Consider the following 23397-nt stretch of genomic DNA (forward strand, 5'->3'; position numbering starts at 1 on the left):
ACGAAGTAGTCTTAAAATTTTGACGTTTGAGTGGCCTCACGCATCACGCTGAAGACGCATAAAAGAATGGTAGGGCCTGTAACTGCTGAGCGTTCCACCTCTGTACTAAACTTCTTCACAGTTGAGAACAGCGCAGCAGTCGGGAAATTCTAAGCGCGTCTGGAGACGGCATAAGCCACACGTCCGACTCGATGGCAACATTGCATGAAGCATGCCCTGCTTGCATGCGTAGTGCCACCCAATCATTCATTTCGGGCTTTCTAAATGTTTTGGCTAAAGAATCTCTGCCTTTATCTCATGGCATGGGTTTGTCAAGGAAATGAAGCCTTACGTAGGCAGGGTTTAAGCCACCGGAGCAATGGGGGAGGACCCTATACCAACCGTGCCCTTACCGCCTAAGCCATTTTTCTTGAATAAATGTTCTCTATTACTGTCACTATCACTATATCGTTGAAGATGTATAAAACATACTTGAAAGCCATTGCGAAGGACACGACAGCATTTCGGACAAAAAATATATCAGGATATACAGGTTGAGAATTTATCGTTAATATCTGCAAGCCAATTCCGGCCAACACGTCATGTTATGTGCAATGTTTTTCCAGCCGTCAAACCTCATTGGGCAATATCGACCACTATAACCCAGTCATACTCATTGTTGTAAAGTCCCCAGAACTGGCGGAGCGACATCGACCACTGTATGCCAAAATGTATTCAATGTAGATAAGCCAGCTATACTAACAGGATCATGTCAATCAATGCATACAATTATGCGTTGCAATGTTGGCGAGCCATCGAAGCTGCCCATAAAATATTAACCACTATAACCCATGATGGATACAATATTGGGAAACCATCTCAACTAGTAGTGAAATATTGACGATCGTATGGTAGTAAATATTTAGAGTTAACCAGCCATCAATGATAGCAAGAGAATATTGATTAACCTTTGTAAATATGTATTGTATTTTGGCAAGCCATTACACTTCGTCAGGCAACATCGACCACTGTAATTGCAGATATGCAATGCTTGGAATCCAAGACGACTGGCGGGAAGATATTGACCAATGTATGCCAACATACATTCGATGCTGACAAGCAATCAATAATGGCATTGCAATATTCACCAATGTATGCCATGATAGGTACAATGCTGGCCAGTCGCCACAGCCCATTGGGCAAATTGACCACTAGAACCAACAAGTATACATTGTTCAGGAGGCACTAAGACTGGGGGGATAACATTAACCAATATATGCCAAGATATATTAAATGTCGACAAGCCAGCTATGCTGGCAGGAGGATATTTACCATTATGCCATCATGCACCATTTTATCTGCAGATATACACAACGTTTTGGGAAGCCGTCACAATTGGCAGGGGGATATTGACCAATGTATGCCAAGATATATTCGATGTTACAAGCCGCCAATACTGCCTGGACAATATTTACTAATGCACGCCATGATATGATCAAAGTAGGCTAGTGGCCACCACTCGTTGGGCAATATTGACCACTGGAACTGAAGATGCGTACGATGTTGGCAAGCCACTGACACTGGCGGTATGGTATTGACCAATGAATGCCAAGCTATATTCAATGTCGACAAGCCGTATATACTGGCAGGCAAATATTTAGCAATGCATGCCATGACTCGAGAAATATGGGCAAGACATTGCCGATAGCTGGGTAATATTAAGCATCATATATCATTTTGTATGCAATATTGGCATGCAATTCTATACGCAAGCTCATTATTGCCTGTTGATAGCCCATGAATGCCAATCATGGGGGAACATGTTAATCACTGGTATAAGAGTGGGCAATGTTATCGCATGGCTGTACCATTATTGGTAGCGCATTGGCAACGCCGGGCCACTGGTTGATCAGACGTCGCCAATCAATTTCCAATATCGGGCCCGTCGCATGTGCTACCTGGGCGTAGCTGTGACAATGCCATTGGTGACAAATGAGGAAGCTTGAAGTTCAGGAAATAAATTCATTATTGGGCTAGATTGCACCCACTAAAGAAGTAAGTGACTCGGCGGCGGCGATAACAGGCAACGTGCTCGCTGGTCTTCGAACAAATACCCGCGAACCCAGTCAACGCCCAATCTAATGTCGGAGCCAAAACATCTAGATAAAGCAACAAACCATGACTAGCGCAACCTAGAACATTGCAAAAGCACAGGGAAGTTATCGGAATTTTGTTACGCTCCTCGGCGTGCCTTTCGTGACAAAGAAACTGATAAAGCTGCGTCGTGACAACGAGCATGAACAAATAAAGAATAAAAAATTAAACTGTGGGCTAGAATCACACTGAGCAGGCCGCATGCCAGCGACTGTAACAAATACACCTTTGATTGGTATGCGGCATTACTTCCCCCTTAAAACACATCGCCACGATCTTAAAAAAAAAACAGAGAAGGGCAAACGTACACATTAAAAAGTTTAAATATCATGAATTCTGTTGCGCTTATCAACGCGACCCACCACACCACGTCTTCTCGACTGGCGCCTGCTCGTCGAGAGCGCAGCTGCGGTGTTGGGTGCACTTGACAGCCGACGCGCGGTGAGTGCCTTTCGTTCGTTTCCCATGGCCCCGGAGCGCGGAATACCTGGCTGGCGCGGATTTCAAGTCGTCGACGCAACGCCGCCCGTAAGAGACTCCGGATGTTCCCGCGTCGACAAGGCGAGCAGCAATATTCCCTACCGCAGGTGCAGACATCATCTGCAGTGTGTGGATGTGTTTGTGTGTGTGCTAGGCTTTTGTGTAAAGGAGCAGCGGATGCCGCGAAGCTCATTCCCACGGGACTTGGACTGTCTGACACAGGCGCACGTGACGGCGACCGCGCATTCGAACACTATGGAATGTGCACACGTGAATTTGTGCGTACAGCACTACAGGTGTGAGGAGGAACTAGGCTGGAGCCTATTGGCCCCACCCAGAGAGTTTCTTCATCCTTATTGGCTTATCATTGTGGCCTTTGTTTAGCGAGCCTATTAAACGAGGTGTCAGGGGTCACCTTTGAGGGATGATTTTCAGGAGAAGAGATGAGTTACAATAAACACGCTGTAACTTCGTTCGACTCGGAGTAGTTCTCTAAGGTGCCCAGCAGGCACACCCACCAGACCAGGGGTGGTTCTCTCAGGCTCCATTTTGGCGGCGGGGTGATGGAGGCGCCGGCAGAAAATGTGTTGATCCTTGTACCACAGAGCTCGAATACTGTGCTAGATCTCGCGAGGGTAAATCGAGAAACTATAACAACAGAGAAAGCGGCGACCGACACTCAACGAGTGGCGCGCCAAGAGAGAGGAGAGCGCATCGCGGAGTATGTCGAGGAAGGCCAAAGAGCGGGAGAGGCAGACTGCAGACTGGAAAGCTCGAGTGTCGGCAGCGAGGCGGTGGTTGAAACAGAGGAGGTAGTGGTCAAGGGGTTAACGGACCACACTGCCGACCCGAATGAAAGTGTTTACCCTGCGATAACCTGTGATGCGATGGACAGAGTAGCGACAGGTGAAGAGGCACTCGTAGCTCAAGATGAACGTGCTGAGCTGCTGACGGAAACTACCGCTAACCTTCAAGTTGGGCCACGCTGAGTGGACGGCTTTTGCGACAAAGAATGTGTAGGTGCAGTCACGGGCGGTCACCATAACGGCTCAGGCAGGTGGCGTGCGCGCAGAAGGAATTAGCTGCTCACATGATGAAAGTGCGGCGTAATGCGAAGAGGCCCAGAATGAGCCATCTGTCAGTGCTCAATTAGGGAACACTAAGGTACAGGACAGCGAAGGTGCGCATTGAGTAAACAGCGAATGCGCACCACTGTGTCAGTATGATGAGCTAGCGGGCGGAACGCGTGTGCAGCTCGCGCTAGTAGAGGAGCGTCGCGCAGAGATGATCGGGCTTGAGAATGGCATCGTGCGCGCGAATCGCCTTTATGGAGAGCATTTCCGAAAGCGTAAGTGTTCGCAGTATTCTTCCGAAGCACCAACGGAGAGAGAACGCTATCGGCGAAAACGAAAGGACCGGCAGGTAGACAACAGCGCGAGAACGAAGGGTGGAGCGCAAGTCGGGCTGATCAGTAGGCCGAACCAATGTGTTGATGCAATCGGCACGGATTGCGTCGAACCGACTGACAGCCCTCCATCAATAGGTGTCATAGGCACCCAGCGCCTAAGCTGTCGCACTGCCGGAGGTATGAGCGGCAATGGGCTCAGCTGGGGAAGTTAAAAAGTGAACGGTTTTCTGCAAAGGGTGTTTAGTTGTTTTCATTTGTGCATAGATTAGGCTGCATTTTTTTTTCTCTTGTGTAAACTGTGAGCGGTTTTCTCTCGGGGGATAAAAGCCAAAGAGCTTCAAAACAAAGAAAGAAAGAAAGAAAAAAAAACAAGAGCGCAATGGGAAATTTCAAATTCAGCGTACAAACCAGGTTCGTCGTGCCACTTTCCGCCCATGTGGTTTCGTAGTAACGGCTAAGTAGCCGTTTTCAATTCTTTTTACTTATTTTTTTGTTTTGTAATTGTGTGTGCAGTAATTCTGCTAAGACAGCGCCTGGCATATCGCAGAGGCTGGCTGTGTGCTGCCTAGCTGAGGTGGGGGCTCGGTGCAGATTTTACCACTAACGCTCCTATTCGAGGGCCATGACAAGCTACGCAGAGTACCCGGGCTGACGACTTTGCCCCTTGGACTCGGAGAGCGACGCACATTCGTGGTCAACCCATCGGCTGCAACCACTACGTAGCGTCTCCCCGGCGGTGGGCGAGCTGTTACGCCCGAGCAATCGGCCATACATTGTCCCGGACAGTCCGCGCATTCGGTGAACGCCGCTGGAGAGGCGATGCGATTTTTTGAGAAGTCGGCAGCGGACCGAAGCGTGTTGACCGGGGGCATCAGGACAAAGGAGCACGGATAGTTATCTTCCCGACATGGAGAGGCGCGTCTTGTACAAGCTCATTGAAGTCAAGCGCTTTTGTCGGCAACCGAAACGGGCGTCCTTTGATCTCTGGCACCCCTCACCAGGAGCCAGGAGCCGCGGCACGCCGTCGTGTTGTGACCCAGCAGGGGGGTGGGGGATGGCTTCCTTAGCCGTTCTTAAGGAAGCGACTGTTGACTCAAAGATGCTGCTTGTGTCAACACCTGATCATTAAGACATACTGGCTTAGGCCAGGGCGTAGTTCTCTCAGGCTCCAGTTTGGCGGCGGGGAGATGGGTGCCCTATCGCCTGGCTGGCGTCGTTGCAACAAGACTACGTATTCTGACTCCACTGCAGAAGATGGCTTCCTAATTGGTCTTAGGGAGGCGGCGGGGAATTCAAAAGAGCTGCTGCGCGTGCTGCTCGATGGCCATTAAGACTACTGCTGAGGAGGAGTGCACCATCGCCTGACCGGCGCCATTGAAGATGGCTGAAACCAGATGGGACATCGCCGCTTCACAGAGAACAACGAGGACGGCCTGGCTGTTGTGCAGTGGTATTCGGTATTCCCTGCACAAATGCGAGTAAATGTGTATATGTGTGCGCGTTTGATGTGAGGTGCTGGTGGAACACTTGGGCGGAGCCAAAGAAGCAATGGGCGGAGCTAAAAGAAGCGGCTGAGTGCCCATTGTACGTTTGGAAAGCTGCGGGTTCCACAATTGGACTGAAAAGTGATTTAAGCAGCATCCGAAGGCTGCTTCAGGATGAATAGCCTGTGCTCTCAGTTCTTTAAGAGCTGCCTCGCTCCCTTTCACCTGCTCGCACATTTGCATTGTAAATATGTAAAATAAATCTTCAGTTTGCTCTTCTCCTAACAACTCCTGCTGTCTTCTGCCTTCCTCAACGCTTTGCGGTGAAGTCCTGTAGGCCCCGGTCCTCCGATCATATCAGCGACTTTGAAACATAACTGATTCTTTAACGCTCGTAATACGGCTTCAGGCGTACTTCATGTACGACTTCTTCGCGCGCGGTCGCCGTTAGGTGGCTGTCGTGCCATCCGGAATGACTTCATAGTCCATATTTCTGACGTGGCGAAGGATTTTCGATGGCCCGAAGTGTCGACGTAACAACCTTTCTCTTTGTCCGCGACGGCAAATCGCCGTCCATTCCCATGCCTGGTCTCCCGGATTGTAATTTGCGTTGCATCGGTGCGTTGTTGGTCTTTAAGGAGTAGCCGGGCCAGTCTTCGGACTTCCTCTGCATGCTGCTGTAGTCGGCGACTTCGAGGTTGTCTTCTTCTGTCACGTACAGCAGCGTCGCATCGTGCGTTGTCGTCGGCTCCCAGCCATATCTACAAGCTTGAATGGGGTTACATTGATTGTCTCCTGGACGGCACGTACGGCAGGATGGCATCCCTTGCTTTGTGTTCAGCCTCGGCGTATACGGTGAACATGTCCGGGATAGTTTTATTCAGATGCTCTGTAAGTCCGTTTGTCGGCCGTTGGTAGGCTGTCGTTCTCCGGTGGCTTGTCTGGCTATACTCTAAAATGACTTGAGTAAGCCTCAACGTAAATTGTGTTCAACTGTTCGTGATGAGAATGTGCTCGACGAAAAACGTGCCGTCTTCTGCCGCGGTACCATCTGGCAGTGCGTTTGCTTCGGCGTAGCGGGTGAGGAAGTGTGTGGCCACGACGATACATTTGTTACCCCAAGATAAAGTCGGAAAGGGGCCGAGCAGATCCATAATAATTTGATGAACGGTTTGGTTGGGCATTGTATGGGGTTCAGTTGCCCAGCTGGTTTGATCGGGGGCGTCTTGCATCACTGGCACTCATGGCACGTTTGCGCATAATCGGTAGTGTCGGCAGGTAAACGCGCCAACCTCTTTTGGATCTGATGCAACGTTCACGCCATACCTAGATTCCTTGCTGTCGGCTAATCATGCAAAGCCTGCAACATGTAATTTCTGAGTTCTATAGGCACGACAGTAAGGTTCTTTACAAGATGTAGTTCTGCAAGGCGAAGGACGACAGCTCAAAATTATAACATTCCTTTTTCAGGGAGGATTTTTATAGTGCTATGTTGTTGGTATTTTGTGACCAATTTTAACATTGCGTGTCCTTCTTCTAGGTTCCACTTGCAGAACATTCCATGTCAATGACTCAAAGGTAAAGGCCAGCAACGATGATGACAAACGGGAAATAATCTGTCTTTTATTTCAATATTGCAGAATAATGTTGTTCTTTTATAGCATTTCATGGCTATCATATCGGTATATAAAAGCTCCGCATATAATAAAAAGTAAATCCTATTTTGTGTGTAGATCTATATATATTGCATGATTCCACAAAACCACATATCTGAGTTATTTATTTATGGTTCCCTCAGGGTAAGAACATTAGAGGGGAGTGGGTGGAGTACAAGAATACAAAAAATGCACAGGTGCATGCATAGGTGCCCAGGTGCATTTATACAATCATTGAGCAACAGCTAATTCGTTGATGGGTTTCTTTCTTACTAATCTGTTGCGTTCTTTATTCAGATTTAGGCTAATTCGGGACCTCACCATCCTGTGGTCACTGCATCGCACTTTCCCGATTACCTCTACATCCTGCACAATGGCGGGGGTTGAACACATTATGAAGTCGATTTCATTTTTAGTCTCTCCGTTAGGACTTTTCCATGTCCATTTCCGGTTCTTCCGTTTGCTGAAGAAGGTATTCATGATTCGTAAGTTATTGCGCTCTGCAAACTCAACTAGTAACTCCCCCCTGCTATTCCTAGAACCAATGCCATAGTCACCTACTGCCTTGTCTCCTGCCTGTTTTTTCCCTACCTTGGCATTGAAGTCACCCATTAGTACAGTATACTGCGTCTTTACTTTTCGGATTGCCGATTCTACATCTTCATAGAAGCTTTCAACTGCCTGGTCATCATAACTACATGTAGGTGCATAGGCCTGTACAACCTTCAGTTTATACCGCTTATTAAGCCTAATTACGATGCCTGCAACCCTCTCTATAATACTATAGAATTCATCGATATTACCCGCTATATACATATTGGCAAGGAAACCTACTCCTAGTTGTCGCCTCTCTTGTAACCCATCAACGAATTAGCAGTGAGGGGGAGGGCAGAAGAGTTCAGGATTTCGCTACAGAATAGGTATTCAGCTCTAACTGAGGATGGCGACATTACCCTAGAGGCAAGGAACAATAATTTCAGAGATATCATTACTAAGTGCGCGGTAGAAGTAGGCGGTAGGATAGTTAGAGAGGATACCGGTAAGCTGTCTAAGGAGACGAAAGAATTTATTAAGAATCGCCAGAGTATGAAAGCTTCCAATCCAACAGACCAGATCGAATTGGCCGAGATATCAAAGCTAATCAATAAGCGCAAGGTGGCCGATATAAGGAAATATAACATGGAGAAAATTGAGCATGCTGTAAAGAACGGGGGAAGCCTTAAAGCGGTAAAGAAGAAATTGGGCATAAGGAATAAGGCGGGCAACGTCATCACTAATATGGACAAGTTAGTCAAAGCAGCCGAGGAGTTCTATGCAGATCTCTACAGTAGCCAAAGTAGTCAGGACCGTAATGAGATTGGAGGTAGGAAAAACAGTCAGACGTTCCACCAGTGACGAAGGACGAGGTCAAGAAAGGACTAGAAACGATGAAAAGGGGGAAATCAGCTGGAGAGGATCAGATAACTACAGATTTGCTGAAGGACGGGGGGGATATCGTGCTAGAAAAACTGGCCACCCTGTATACGCAGTGCCTGGTGTCATCGACGGTACCGGAACCATGGAAGAATGCAAACATTATCCTCATTCACAAGAAAGGGGACTCTACGGACATTAAAAATTACAGACCAATCAGCTTACTGTCTGTTACGTATAAGGTATTTACTAAGGTAATCGCTAATAGAATCAGGACAACCTTAGACTGCAATCAAGCAAAGGATCAAGCAGGGTTTCGGAAACGGTACTCTACTATCGATCATATCTATTCCATCAATCAGGTGATAGAAAAATGCTCGGAATATAACCAGCCCTTATACATAGCATTCATTGATTACGAAAAAGCATTTGACTCAGTTGAAACCTCGGTGGTGATGCAGGCATTGCGAAATCAGGGGGTAGACGAGCCGTACATGAAAGTGCTGGAAGATATATATAGTGGCTGCACAGCAACCATAGTTCTGCATAAGGAAAGTAACAAAATTCCCATAAAGAAAGGTGTTAGGCAAGGAGACACAATCTCCCCAGTACTATTCACAGCTTGCTTAGAGGAGGTATTCAGAAACTTGGAATGGGAGCAGTTAGGTATAAGGGTAGATGGAGAATACCTCAGTAATCTGCGATTTGCTGATGACATTGCCTTGCTAAGCAACTCGGGGGATGAACTGCAAATAATGATTGAATACCTAGACAGAAAAAGTAGAAAGGTAGGCTTGAAAATCAATATGCAGAAGACTAATGTAATGTTCAACAGCCTCGGGAAGGAACAGCAGTTTGCATTAGGTAGCGAAATACTGGAAGTAGAAGGCGAATATGTCTACTTAGGACAGGTAGTAACCGCAGATCCGGACCATGAAAAGGAAGTAACAAGAAGAATAAGATTGGGATGGAGCGCATTTGGCAAGCACTCGCAGATTATGACTAGCAGCTTACCGGTATCGCTCAATAGGAAAGTATACAACAGTTGCATCTTGCCTGTACTCACTTATGGGGCTGAAACGTGGAGGCTAACCAAGAGAGTTCTACTTAAGTTGAGGACAACCCAGAGGGCTATGGAACGAAAAATGGTAGGGGTAACATTAAGAGATAGAAAGCGTGCAGAGTGGGTCAGTGAAATAACTCAAGTTACCGACATTCTAGTGGAAATTAAGAAGAAGAAATGGACATCGGCAGGACATGTAGTGCGAAGAGAGGATAACCGATGGTCACTGAGAGTAACAAATTGGATTCCAAGGGAAGGAAAGCGTAGCAGGGGGCGGCACAAAGTTAGGTGGGCGGATGAGATTAAGAAGTTCGCAGGGGTCAAGTGGATGCAGCTAGCACTTAACCGGGTTAACTGGAGAAATATGGGAAAGGCCTTCGCCCTGCAGTGGGTATAATCAGGCTGATGATGATGATGATGATGATGATGAGCAACAGCTGCCTTCTAAGGTTATCAGGAAAATACAAGGTATTGTGGATGTGGTATACCTTGCCAGAAAATAATGCCAGTATGTCTCTAGACAAATTTCAGATGCATAGACTGTCTATACTCATTTTATAGGCAAATTTCTACTGCTTTCATAGCCATATGGCCATAGACATTCTTTAGACATGAGTCTACTAAAAGTAAAAGGCCATAAATTTATATATCGCGTGTCCATATTCTATTGGTGCAATAAAAATTACTATAATGACCGTCTATCAACAATCTAAGATAGAGTTTATTCTATAGATAATTTATAGACAAATGTATACTTGTAGTCTAAGAAAGCATATCTGTAAACTATGTATACACAGTCTAACAGCATGGTCTACAGACCTTCTATAGACCAATATCTAAGAAAAGTGTAAGGCCATATATTTATAAATTGTCTACAGACCTTAATGCCAAAATGCTATAGAGTCTCTATGAACTGCCCAAGCAATTTTTGTAAGGGGCAGGTGGTCTAAATTTCGGAAGTCCTTCAGTACAGTGTCTCTCAAAGCTTGAATTGTTTTGTAGAAATTAAGAAGAAGAAATGGACATGGGCAGGACATGTAGTGCGAAGAGAGGCTAACCGATGGTCGCTGAGGGTAACAAACTGGATTCCAAGGGAAGGAAAGCGTAGCAGGGGTGGCAGAAAGTTAGGTGGGCGGATGAGATTAAGAAGTTCGCAGGGGTCAAGTGGATGCAGCTAGCACAGAACTGGGTTAAGTGGAGAAATGTGGGAGAGGCCTTCGCCCTGAAGTGGGTATAATCAGGCTGATGATGATGATGATGATGATGATGCACGAGGCCAAGGAAAGAAGGAAGCATTTGAGAAAGGTGCTTCAAGGGAGGTCTCACAGGGGCTTTTAGTAAAGCATAAAATTTGATCGAAGGAAAGCTACAATTAAGGTATCTCAATGAGACAAGGAGTGTTATGAACAGTGGTGGTTAATTATGCTTTGCGGTATTCCTGCGCAGAAAAAAAATTATAACATTCCTTTTCCAGGGAGGGTTTTTATACTGCTATGTTTCTGGTATATTGTGACCAATTTTAACATTGCGTGTTCTTCTTCTAGGTTCCACTTGCAGAACATTCCATGTCAATGCCTCAAAGGTAAAGGCCAGCCACGATGGTGACAAACGGGAAATAATCTGTCTTTTATTTCAATATTGCAAAATAATGTTGTTCTTTTATAGCATTTCATGGCTATCATTTCGGTATATAAAAGCTCCGCATAGAATAAAAAGTAAATCCTATTTTGTGTGTAGATCTATATATACTGCATGATTGCACAAAACCACATATCTGACTTATTTATTTATGGTTCCCTCAGGGTAAGAACATTAGAGGGGAGTGGGTGGAGTACAAGAATACAAAAAATGCACAGGTGCATGCATAGATGCCGAGGTGCATTTATACCATCATTGAGCAACAGCTGCCTTCTAAAGTTGTCAGGAAAATACAAGGTATTGTGGATGTGGTATACCTTGCCAGAAAAAATGCCAATATGTCTCTAGACAAATTTCAGTTGCATAGACTGTCTATACTCATTTTATAGGCAAATTTCTACTGCTTTCATAGCCGTATGGCCATAGACAATGTTTAGACATGAGTCTACTAAAAGTAAAAGGCCATAATTTTATATATCGCGTGTACATAGTCTATTGGTGTAATAAAAATTACTATAATGACCGTCTATCAACAATCTATAGATAGAGTTTAATCTATAGATAATTTATAGACAAATGTCTGCTTGTAGTCCAGGAAAGCATATCTGTAAACTATGTATACACAGTCTAACAACATTGTCTACAGACCATCTATAGACTAACATCTAAGAAAAGTGTAAGGCCATATATTTATAAATTGTCTACAGACCTTAATGCCAAAATGATATAAACTCTCTATGGACTGCACAAGCAATTTTTGTAAGGCCCAGGTGGTCCAAATTTCGGAAGTCCTTCAATACAGTGTCTCTCAAAGCTTGAATTGTTTTGTAACGTTAAACCCCACAAAACAAACCGTAATGGGCCCTTATTCTAGATGAGTGAAACCACTACTTGCTAGTGGCCACTGACCATTTCTTTAAATGGGTAGCGTTACAGCCGCTGTGTAAACTGGACTCTAAGGTATTCTGGGACAAGCTCTTTGACGCATTCACCCAGTTTGACTTCCCGGCGCACCTGATCGCTAATAATGCGACGTATTTCGCGGGTAGGATATTTTCAGACACTTGCAAATCTATTGGAGTGCAGCCCAAAAAGACAACGCTCTACCACACTCAGGCCAACATTCTACAGTAGGTCAGAAACCTGAAAAATATGCGCGTGGCTTTCACGGAGCCTCACAAAGACATTGTCCTTTGTGCAGCAGATGGCCTTCGCCACAAGGACTATCGTAAACTCGTCAACGGGCTTTACACTAGGGGCTGTTCTCCTTGGTCGTGAGCTCCGGTATCCTATTGAGCATGGGTTTGCAGATGCCCCCGAATTACAGACTCCTAGTTATTCCAGGTTCACCCAGGATCTCTCCAGGCACCTCGCAGGGATTCTAAAGGAAGCCAGGAGGAATTTGGATCTAGCCCGCCTGGAGCACTGTTACCAGTACAACAAAGGCAGGTGTCTTTTGCAGTTCGAGGTCGGAGATGAAGTACTGCGCCGCTCGTACCCACCAAATGATGCAGCAAAGGTATATGTAGCCTCTTTCGCTTATTTATGGACAGGCCCCTACTAGGCAATAAAGAGTGCGTCACCGCTCCCTTACATGCTTCGTTATGTTTAGGGTGTTCGAGAGTGCGGACTAGTCTACGTCGCCGACCTCAAAAGTACTACGGGCGGGCAGAAAGTACGTAGAGGCACGCGGTCTAAAAGATGTTTGCTGCATGGGCCATCTTCTGACTAGAATTTCCCCAATTCGGCAAATGCCTTCGGGGGGGGGGGGGGGGGGGGGGTACCTTGTCAGCAGTAGCACCAGTTCTGTACTCCTACCCATCATCTTTCTCTCGTTGTTATAAATCTCGGGAGGCGTCCAGTCTTTAAAGGGGGAGTGTGGGGTAACAGAGCGCCTTTCAGTGTTTCAAACCACGCGCACTTTTTCCTGTTTATATTGGTGTTTACCCAGACGGCGCGAGTACGCATGAGCAAGCTGCCATTGAATGGGGCGGTATGTTATCGGTGCGGTGACTAATGTAGATAAGCGCGTCGGAAGGCCATTGAGGAGCGGCCAGCGAGCGTCAGGGGCAAGCGGGTTGTGCACGGGCGACGGAACGAAGACCTGCCATACGAAGAGAGAGTCAGTGCTGCAGGCTTAGTTTCTTGATTTACTGCCGCGTTTTGGCCCTGTCGCTCGCCCTAATCGCTCCGCAGTGTGATTTGTCTTGCCGCGGTAAAGCCCAGACCCTCGTTTTGTTTTCTTCTTGGTGGTCCGCTGTCGCGCGCCTCGACGGCATGTTTCCAGCGCAGTGGACCCAATTTTGTTCCTTTTTATTGAATGTTTTCAGTTTATCGAGAATAAACCGCTGTTTTTAAGAGACTGGATTTGTCATTCGTCGGGCAAGACCACGGCTAACGCACCTGTTTTCCAGAAGGCAAGGCTTTCGCAAAAGATCACGATGCTAATTTAACATCCACTATTTTCCTCCAGAATCGTGTAATGTAATTTAGTCTGTTGGTTTATATATCAAGGAAACCAGCCGAATTGTGTTTGTTACAAAAACGATTTTTAAAAATTCCTTAGTATGTGCCAGCTTCCTTTCACAACCTGTCACTGCTCAGTAAATATGAAGTAACACCATTTGCAATACTATACAACTATCGGATTTCTAGGGCACTTAAGCAAGACTTAAATATATTGTGAGTTTGCAACACTGAACACAGCTAAATCTGCAATTGACTGACCTTATCCAAGCAACTCCATATCGCGAATAAGGGTGAGTAATAAATTAGGTTCGGTTTAGAACTGGCTAAGCCTGGTGGAGTTGTTAAAGCAACAGCTGCATGGCTACGCTTGTGGTTAGCTTGTGGACTGTTCGTGTTTCATAGTGGCACCTAATGCTATATCAAGAAGGCGAAGCATGGTCAGCATGTCTAGGATCTTCGACGTCTCCAGACTCAACAATTAACCCGGAAGCGGCCAAAGAGCACCTCCTTCTTTTCTCTAGACGTGCAGCCCGCTCTTCACCTGTTTCTTCGGCATGCTGTCTCCTGAGGTTTTCGTTGCGCCTAGGTCTGGTTTATTCTGTCGTACCATCGGCACGTTTAGCTGCAGCGTCGAGCCGCCGTTCTCAGGGACTTCTCTTGTACATTCTTCCTCTCTTTCTTCGCCACGTTGTTTTCGCTTCGTTTCATTCCGACGCTCTTGGGAACTCGACCCGGAATCTTCCGTAGTCATCGTAGAGTCAATCTGGGAAGTAGAACGACTTCTAGCTGCAGCTTCGTTGCGACGCTACTCGAGTCGCTCTGCCTCATGAGTAGTCTCTTTCTACTTCATTTGGTCGTTGTTGCTCTCTGTAGTGCTCTCCAGAACAACTAGATTGCACCAAAGGCTAAGCGCGCTTATATCCGCAAAGCGTCAACCTTTCTCCTTGCCTGGCAGCACATACCTGGCGGGAGCGAGCGGTAGTGGCGCTGTGCTGACTGCGGCGCTATCTGGCGGAGCTCGGCTGAGCGGTGGCTAGGCGCGGCAATTCAAGGTCATTCATGACCGCAGCCATGTCATACGCGACGAGCTGAAACCTGGCGTACTGTTGCTGTGGCAGTAAAACACATGGAACTACATATCGACAACACATGATAGAAACAAAACTGCCAAGTCTACTTACGCGCAATTGACTCTATAGTACATGCATCTTAATGCAGTGAGATTCAAATCAATATGTGCTATTGTGGACAACTCTTGAAAGAATGGGATTTCAAGTGAGTATGCTTCTTTTCCATTTTATAGCGAAAGCAATACTACTTTCAATTTTCAGCACTTTGCGTAGCGAGGCGGTAGCTACCATTGACCTTTAGCGTGACCCTTGGTGTGCCGCAAAGCACAGCTGCGCACAAAACAGAGGCCCCAACTCGCGCCGCCAACTCGCGAGGCGGTAGCCACCAAACGCGGCCTAACTCCCGCTCCCTACGTGAGGAAGCACTAAAGCCGGAGTGACGTCATCACATCTGCCGCAAAAACAGGGCCCCCAAGTCGTGCCGTCAACTCGCGAGGCGGTAGCTACCAACCGCGGCGTAACTCCCGCTCCTACCGCAGCAACCTCCGAGGGTGCAACGTTGGATACTATAGTAGGTGGCCTAGCAGCAGGTGGAACCAACGCAGTCTCCAGGGATGCTTTCATTTCTGCAGGCGTAAAAAATTCCGTTGCAGCCGGTGCCGGAGCGGCAGTTGTACATTCTGCACAGTTGTACACCCACAACCAAGTATATCATTGCAGCCATGACACTCATTGCCTCGCTACTAGTTATGCATAGAATAACCAGGTAGCACCGCGCAATAAACAATAGTTGAACCATATGCCGTGGCCAGAGTGAATCACTGCATAACCATGAGCAGTACCACAAGCACCACAACCAGCTACGCCACCAGCTGAACCTAGGCGTAGCCATAGCTATTGCTTTCGCAATAACCAGGCTTAACCAAGCTAAGCCAGTGCCAATTTTTTCATCTCTGCCTTCACTGTATATTGCTTATTTCTTCAGTAATATGATCAGTTTTACAAGCTATTTGACTAAGGATACCTCGTGGACATCAAGGCAGAATTTTAATCTTCTTTCTCATCGTCAGTAAGTCCACTTGTTTACTTTCATTTAGAGAAGATGAAGCACTAATAGATTCTCCTCCGAAAGCTCTATGCTGCATGAGCTCTTCAATCACAGTAGACCGTACGACGAGCATACGCACTGCCTGGGAAGCCCAAGGGGAGCTGGCAACTTGTAGCGGTACATCTCCCACATGGTGGCCATGGTGAGAGGCATCCTGGTGCGGTCCTCCCAGTTAGGCGGACGATCTCGACCCACGGCTGCGTCGATCTCGCTCTGGAGCTGCGCCTGCAGGCCATCCGGATCTGAGGCCAGCTGGAGGAGGTACCAGTGCAGTATAACCACAGTTGTCACCGTCCCCCCCACTAGAATTTCGCCGACGTTTCCCACCAGGTGGCCCACTGCGATAAAAGTTCACATGGACATCGTCAAAGGAAAGGAAAATGGAGCGGCTTAAATCAAACGAACATTTTGTAGTGAAAATCCAGTTATATAGAAATAGCGCCATTGTGTAGTGAAGTAAATGTATATAACACGATCATACCTGAAGTAGAATGATAGGCAGTGCCAGGTTAAAAACAGCAACGGAAGAAAGCTTACCAATATTATCATCGTATCGAGCCATTCGAAAATGCTTGCGAACGCAATACTTGTATTGCGGGAAATGTTCATGGGATAACTGGGCAGGTATCTCTATGACTGGCTCCGAGAAAATAAGAGCGATTAAAGGTTGGGTAAAAGAAACATCAGTAAAACAAATGTTGGTATGCGCTTAACAAGATGCGAAGAATGCAGGCAATGTTACCAAGCAGAAAATGACGTTCGCATGACTTCGCATAAAAATGACGTTCGCATGAAGATGACGTTGGCAGGATCCCAAGAAGAACTTGGGGTCTTGCAGGCAGAATAGGGTTAAGGAGAACACTTAGTCTTCTCTTGTGTGCTGTTTACAGATTATTTTTCGTGCCGTTTTAAGGTGCAATGGCCGATGTCTTCATGTCTTTAATGATTCACATCCTGATAAAGGAAGCCCTTATGCATGGCAATCCAGCTTTATCATTTGTCCTTTTCTTAGATTGTCTAACTGCGAGGCAGGTGTTTGCTTGTGGCATGTACTTCACTGAAATTTTCTTTTTTAGTGATTGGGTCATGATTTTTTACTAATGTTTTGTTTGTTATAAACATTGCCAATGCCATACGACGTTTTGAACCAGGCTCTGTTTTATAATACAAATGATTTTACAAATGCTTTATCTCCGATAAATATCTTGAAAATCAGCGCTGTGTTCGTCTCCTACGCTATATCCACATCTGGGCTACTAGTACCTGTGTAAATGAATTACCAACTGGCCCCTGCAAAACAATAATACGTTTAGACTATTTCCGGTAGTTTAACGCGTGCTTTCGTCGCATTTACACATCGGCAGGTTCTTATCTCACTTTCCTCCGCTAGAACGAAAGGAAGAAGATGGTTTGCATGGTATAAAAAAGAGCTGAGGCGTACCCTTTTACCCTTGTTCAGTTCCTCCGCTAAGGCCTTCATAAAAGGCTTGTGGGCATTCTACGAGGCTGCGGCTCTGCTCTTAGAGCCAAACGCCTCGCCGCTAGCTCGGGCCACTTTGTAGCAGGAAGAGCGACACACTGATGAACAGCCAGCGGGCCAAGCTATTTATTGTTGCAACCCAACATTGTTCCCCTGTCTCCTGGCAGGATCCGCACCTTCCGGCGTCGTCTTCCCCAGTATGCAGATGCTGTCCGCCCAGATAAGAGAGGAGGGGGCCAGGAGGGGAAAGATGAGAGCGCCCCGTGCAAGAGAGAGAGAGAGGGTGTTAGCCGTGTCGTGCGGGCGAGAGCAAGGTTCAATCTCTACAACCTCTTTCCCTTAATCGTGACCACCTGGACGCCTTGTTTCCCTTTGAAGCCGGGCGCCTGCTCTTTCAGCAGGCCTATGCCGCAGGAGAGCAATCGGGACTCGGATGTGTAGGCTCTGCCTCTGGCGCCGTGGCGAAATCGCTGATGGCCCCCCCTCATCGGGCTGGCTCCGCGTACAGGTGCACACCGGACTCGTACTGCTGAAATCCCCGCTGCTGTCTTCACGTGAATTATTACGGAGCTAAGTCCGCTTGCCCTGCATCCAGTCACGTGCCGCCGGTACGCCCGCTATGCGCTGCTCGATGACGCCCCGTAGGTAGTAAATCAGGGCAACAGGCTTCGTCCCTCCATCCACCAGACGTCTTGCCGAGCTCCGTGTACAGGAATCACGCCGGCCGGCGTATCTGCACTGGCTGGGGTTTTTGACACTACACATCTCGCACCATATAGTTTGGCGGTCGGCAGTGTTGCCATTCGGCCATAATCTAGCGGCGCAACTGCTTTATCTAGTCGTCGACATCTGCCGGGACCTTCCGTTTATGCGCCGAGATAAGGAAATGGCGTACCAGTCCGTATTCCATTAACGATGGCAGTAAGACGTGCTCAGATTTATGTTTTGGGCAAGAACGCACAAGCCTGACTGACTGTTGCGGGTCATTGTTTCCGAGAACTGGACATGGCAGGCACCTTGTGATGTTTCTGCAGACTGCTCACCATTGACAATCCTCCCCAGATGAACCGCTCCGTGCAGACAATTGAGTATCTAAACGGCAGGTGCAGCGACGGTTTCTTGGCCTTTTCTGTGGACGTTAAAGACCTATGCTACTCAATTGCGCATGATGACCGGTTGAACAATGTCAGATATTGTATAGGCACATGGTGCGATTTGCTTTCAGAATGCGTATGGTATGGTACCCAGCATCTTCTTACAGTTATTTTCAACGAACCTGAACTCCACATTTGCGCAGTTCAATGGTTATATTGGGTCGCATTGAAACAGGGTTTGTATGGATTCTTGTTTCACGCCAACCTTGAGCAATATATATTATGCTATCCGAACCAGTTAGGTACAGAATCGAAGCGCCAAGCTTGATGTAGCCACGATTTTAGGTTTGTGTACTATTTTCTATGAAAAATGAATTATGGTGAATGGCGCGTTCACACGCGATTGTTCCAAGTTCTTACCATGTTCGCAGACTGCCTTCAACCATTAACGGTAACTCAGCAATGCCCACTCAATGTCCACATTAGATTTCTGGACTTATGCCTGCATTTCGGCTCTCAACATGTGCGCTGAGCATGTAAGCCAAGGGGGAACAAGCCAGTTCTTTTGTTTGCCTCAGCACACTCAAACCTAATAAAGAGAGCCATTTCAAAGTGTTGCTTCATGAACATCTTTGAGAAATCGTGTGCACATCGAACAGAGGATACTTTTCAAAGGAATGTGCATCCTGTTCAGGAAGCCGGGTACCCCGCGCATCTGCTAGTTGCTGTAGCGGAAAGCATCCTCAGAGAATCGAAGAACCAACCTAGTGGCAATGACTGTCCAAGTAAGGTATCTGTCATACCTTACCTGCACAGTTTATTGCTTAATCCGAAAAAAATTGGGAGCCGAGCGGGGACTGAAGTGGTCTTTTCGGCGTCCAGGTAATTGTTGCAGTTATGCAATAAGCTTATTTCAGAAAACCAACAGGGAGTCCGACTGCGTGATGAAACATGCCCGAGATTTCTAAGCCGCGAGAAAAAGGTTCGTACTACATTCTCCTATCATGTGGTAATATTTACGTAGGCCAGGCAAGCAGGTGTCTGAACACGTGGCTGCAGGAAAAAGAACTCGAAATATGTAAACTCGGGTGACGAAAGCAAGCACTGCAGCCGGTGTAAGGACTGTATGACTGAATTTGAAAGAACTGCTGCTCTGCTGAAATTCTGGGGCACCACCAAAAAGGTCCAGAGCAGAGGTCGAGGCCATATCAAGTTTCTCGGATAAATGTGTAAGCATGCTGTTTCTACACCTAAGCATAAAAAACTGCTGTTTTTGAGCACATAGGAACACGATAATGATAGGAGACACTAAGTAGGAGAGACGAGATAATAATGCTATGATTTAATCAGCTCGTTTTCTTTGCCTTTTCATTTCGTCTTTTTGACCTTTGTGTTTTCATACAATTGCTTCATTTATAAGCCGGTTGACGACAATAACGGATGTTGTAGTCAGCGGCCGTTTTTGCGTTCGCCTTCTTGCCCGTGTTGCTACTGCGCTGTAGTCCAAAGTCCGACGTATAGCTCATAAAATTTGCTCCTAATTTGTATTTCGTGATTGCAATTGTGATTTAGTTATGCAATTGCACAAGAGCAGGCGCAAGTTGCTTTTGCTCTCTGTCTGCAGACCGCTGAAAAGCGTTTGGATAAAGTACTTTGAACTAGCAAGCAGGCTACGTAACAACCACGACGTGTTACGCCATAGTACAACCGCTCCTTGTCGCAGAAAAGCAAGCATTGGCGTCGTGAGTGCAACAAGAAAACATGTACGAAGCAAGTAAAAAAAAACTTGCAGACCCATGTAATGCAACTCGGTTACACGCACCTGATTTCGTGTTAAAATTGGGATGAAATCGTTCTTTGCGTAACGTTCAGAGTGGTTTACGCCTTAAACCATTTCGTTACGAATTTAGCATTAATTTCCCCTAGTCAAGTTGGAGGCTATCTTTACTATAGCCATTCTGACCGACGATATATGCGCCTTCAAGTGTATAACATCAAAAGTAATGCTTGGGCTAGTTGGTATGCCATACTGAAGAAGAGCAGCGCAACGTAGAGGACGACAGAAGGAAGACACACGCAGAGAAGCTCCTGTCTAGGTGCGACTTCCTTACGTCTTCGGCCCCGTTAAATCACCTTGCTCTTCTTGAAATGGTATTCCGTCAATTGTTAGTGTAGGTGCGTACTGAGACAGATATGCCTCACTTTCCCAGAAAATGAAGCTAAGCAAAAAATATATTTGAACTCGGGACTAAAACGGCGGTGTTAAAAGTGCTATCGCTTCTACTCTTAAGGAGAAATTTGAACGTCCACCTAATTTCCTTCCTATTATACAACAGTTGGCCCACGGTTGTTGTGTTGGAGGAAGTGAAAGGCAAAATACGCATGGCTATTTGCAGGGAAAAAGATTGCCCGTGCTGCTTTCTGCAGTTGTGCTGTTCAAGTCCGGTTCACGAAAATGCAGGCCGGCCTTGTGAGCTATGTTCTCCAGGCAAATTTTGGTGCGCACCGCTTCTCGGCATGCTGGCGTGCATGCAATCCGACCTCAGTGAACGATGCCCGGCTCTTACAAACCTGCAGGTCCTTATACGAAAATGATTGCGATAAGACAGCGCTTTTGACTGCAGATTTGCCTCGTTTTCCTAAAAACCTCGCCGATTAGGCGACATCGCGGATATTTTATGCTTCCCGCTTCCCGAGCGCCTTACGGCGTATCGCCATGGAACACGCGATTTCCTTCGCAATCACGCCAGCATCGCTAGCACTTTCAATGTAGTCCTCAGATAGATTATACATGACTTTTGCCAAGGCTATGAAATGGTGTTTAAAATTATTTGTCAGGAATATTTTTCTTTTTCTGCCGGAAAAGAAGCCTGCCTAGCGAATTATTTTTTTTTGTATTACCAAGTAATAAATTCAGGTATTTAGAGCCCAGGACGCACTTTTGCTTTTCACAGAGAACCTATGACGCTAACTCGGATGGTATAATCCGAAAATTAGTAGCATATTCTGGGTTGCCGATGACGATTACTTTCCTTTGTGAAGCTGAGGGAAAATAGGATAACTTATATTTATTCCCCCCAAAGCCTGTAATACGCGGTGAAACTTCTGCACTTGTTGGAAAGAGCGCGTAATACCAATAACCATGACGGGTATACTAGAGACGCGATTTCAGCTATAAGCCTTCAACTACAGGACGATGGGAAGGTATGTGTCCTGCTGAGCTTCAACTACATGCGCCATCACTGTCGGTCACTGCTTAAAAAACATTTTTTAAGCTCCAGGATGGAACTAGAGAAAGAACATGGCTAAACAGTAAAAACGGGTTGAAATGGGATCCTCTGTTTGTAAGCCCAGCCAACGTTTTGACAAGGGAACTTGCCTTCGTCAGCCCACACTGTGACAAGTCCCTTTGTCTAAACGTTCGCTTGGCTTGAGAATCCATACTCCCCCTAAACCCTTTTCAGTTCGCTTACAAACATTCCTTAGACATTCCACACGATAGTAATCAACACAGTTGACACCAAAAAAAAACGTACAGTTTTTGTGTTGTTTAATGTGAAGTAATAATGTAATCAGGAAGATAATTGCTTAGTATATGGAAAAAGTAAACAAGCCTCCGGCGCATTCCGCAGCCATATCATGAGAAAATCGCGCTAGGTGCTGTAACAAGTGAGGCACGGATGCGGATGCTTAATATGTTTCTTACATATTTATGTTCCTTCTGTTCTTATGCGGCTCTGCTGCTTCCATTTTATCCGATAACACACATCTTGGTCTTGAAACCCTTTCAGCTTTTTATTTACAAGCTCGTAACCACCAATTCTAAGAAAAATAATTTTAGTGCATATTGTGGAAGGAATTTGTAATTGAAGTACACATCACTTCATCCATGTATTTCCTGCTGATATCCTGAAACCAACATGACAATATTTCGGGGAGAATTACGCCAATAAGTAGGGCTGAGGTACTGTAGCTCATGTGAAGCTAACTTGGCAGAACTTTAAAAATGCTGCGTTTTGTAGCAATATTAAGGACTTGAAGTAAATGAAGTAACGCTAGTAAGAAATATGGATAGCCTCGCATACCAAAACAAAACAACACACGTGGCGATATAATGTGCAGACCTACTTGTGATGCACTCGTCGTCCCTCCTCCGCTGCTGTATCTCTTTCATGAACGAGTCCACTAAGCTTCTCGGCCGTTGGCTTTCTGGGGTCTTCAGATAGCTATCCACCTGCGTACTACGAGACGCGCATCAACACACGAAATGAGTTTGCCACACAGACACTCACACAGACACACACACACATACTCATATATATATGTATAACACAGAAATTTAGAGCAGAAGGGTTCCAACAGTGCAGCTTAATGAAATGTCAAAAAGGGCGTTTTCCAACTCTCATAATACACGATTTGTTTGGAGAAAACTGCAGCGCAATTTCCGAAACTGTGACCCATTATTCCGTGTAGCGACATTGCCATGTGTGTATGTATTGGGACTTGGGCGACCAAATTTTAATGACGTAGCCAACAATGGCCTCGATGAACGAACACCCAGCAGGTTGGTGACGATGCTTCAGAAATGAGGATGAAGTTACATAAAGCTAAGGGTAACAACGAGTACTCACAGATTAGGATGAAGTTCACGATAAGTCCTCACACTTTTCTCCCCGACGAAAGCGGCCATCCTGGTTGCAGGAACTAAAGGGAAGGACGGCGGGCGAACGGCTTACGTAGGAACACGTGCACACTCTCAGTACCACGACAGCTACGGTCGTTGACAGCAGACGCAGGGGCTACGTGATAGTTCACGGGGAAAGTTTTTTCGAGCATTGTGTATGGGTCAATGAAGCGGCTTATAAATTGGCAGACAAACCTGGTGTGCATGTAGGCGTCCAG

General features: G+C 46.4%; 1 protein-coding gene across 1 annotated transcript in view; it reads right to left on the reverse strand.

Moving 5' to 3' along the window:
- LOC146177837 (vitamin D 25-hydroxylase-like) overlaps nucleotides 1-23397 on the reverse strand; it is an 84034-nt gene that overhangs the window by 49907 nt on the left and 10730 nt on the right. Inside the window, exons 2-3 of the mRNA XM_084581693.1 lie at nucleotides 22624-22736; nucleotides 16001-16259 (exon numbers count right to left, since the gene is read on the reverse strand). Of these exons, the coding sequence (XP_084437819.1) occupies nucleotides 16001-16259; nucleotides 22624-22736 (372 nt within the window). The remainder of the gene's footprint in view (nucleotides 1-16000; nucleotides 16260-22623; nucleotides 22737-23397) is intronic.

The sequence above is a fragment of the Amblyomma maculatum genome, chromosome 10, assembly GCF_055883805.1.
Source record: "Amblyomma maculatum isolate TAMU_Amacu chromosome 10, ASM5588380v1, whole genome shotgun sequence".
NCBI classification, from domain to species: Eukaryota; Metazoa; Arthropoda; class Arachnida; order Ixodida; family Ixodidae; genus Amblyomma; species Amblyomma maculatum.